Genomic DNA, 1,054 nt, shown 5'->3' with positions numbered 1-1,054 from the left:
ACTCATTTGTCGAAGTAATCAATGTCTACCAGGATGAACGATGTCCATATAGTGCAGCGGGCTCTGTAGGTCTGATTACATCCACGCCCCAAGTGGGAAATGGCCAAGGTGAACCCATTACATTCAACTCATTAGGTGGAACCCGGATAAAATACCTATGGATATTGCACTAGTGACACTTTAGCACATATCAGATACTATCGCTTCCCATGGTCATCAAAAAATATCCGACTCTTCAAATCTTCTTGGCTAAGGTGAAGCCATTCATGTGGGTCCTCACGTCCCTGCATGTATTTCTTCTGTCAATCCACTCATTCAGTAGCGTCTACACATTTTAACAGACCAAGTCTGGGGTTCTTCTATACAGGGTTGCAAAAAAAGTGATTTTGCTAGCCTTCTGAGCGATCGCTTCTGAACATTGGTGGCATTCTCTAGGTACTCTCTTGTTTCGAGGAACATATTGATGTCGTGGTACCGCGGCTTACAGTCTGGGTCTTCATCTATATGGAAATAGTATGCATGTTGATCCCTGATCTCTATCTCAATAAGGTCGATGTAATCCTTTTCTGGATGCTGGATCATGGATAACAAGGCTGCGACAACATCATCAAACTCGTTCTGGATCCTGTGAATGTGCCTGAACTCGAGCTTTGCAAACATCTTGCGCAAATCCTTTACACAATGCATGTAAGGAAGGATCTTGACGTTCTTGGTAGTCCATTCTCCTTGAACTTGATGTACTAACATATCAAAATCTCCTATGACCGGAAACTCCTTGATGTTCATGTCGACTGCCATTCTAATCCCTGGGATGCATGCTTCGTACTCTACCATATTATTGGTGTAGGGGAACCTTATCTTTATGGGTGCAAGATAATGCTGTCCTGATTGTGAAATTAAGACTACCCCAATTCCTACTCCTTTGAAATTAGTTGCTCCGTCAAAGAAAATTCTCCATCCTGTGTGTGACTCTGCAATGTCTTCTCCGGCGAACAACACTTCTTCGTTCGGAAAGTATGTAGTGAGTGGCTCATAATCCTTGTCCACTAGATTC

The 1,054-nt window shown here is 43.1% G+C and overlaps 1 protein-coding gene across 1 annotated transcript; it reads right to left on the bottom strand.

Annotated features, from left to right (window-relative positions):
* Positions 1 to 315: 315 nt before the first annotated feature.
* Positions 316 to 798, bottom strand: LOC109243114. The gene has a single exon (XM_019410010.1). The coding sequence runs from the start codon at positions 796 to 798 to the stop codon at positions 316 to 318; it is 483 nt and encodes a 160-aa protein (XP_019265555.1).
* Positions 799 to 1,054: the final 256 nt, after the last annotated feature.

Source organism: Nicotiana attenuata, unplaced genomic scaffold (genome assembly GCF_001879085.1).
Source record: "Nicotiana attenuata strain UT unplaced genomic scaffold, NIATTr2, whole genome shotgun sequence".
Lineage (NCBI taxonomy): Eukaryota > Viridiplantae > Streptophyta > Magnoliopsida > Solanales > Solanaceae > Nicotiana > Nicotiana attenuata.
The sequence above is the reverse complement of the archived record's forward strand: the minus strand, read 5'-3'. Positions and strand labels throughout refer to the sequence as shown.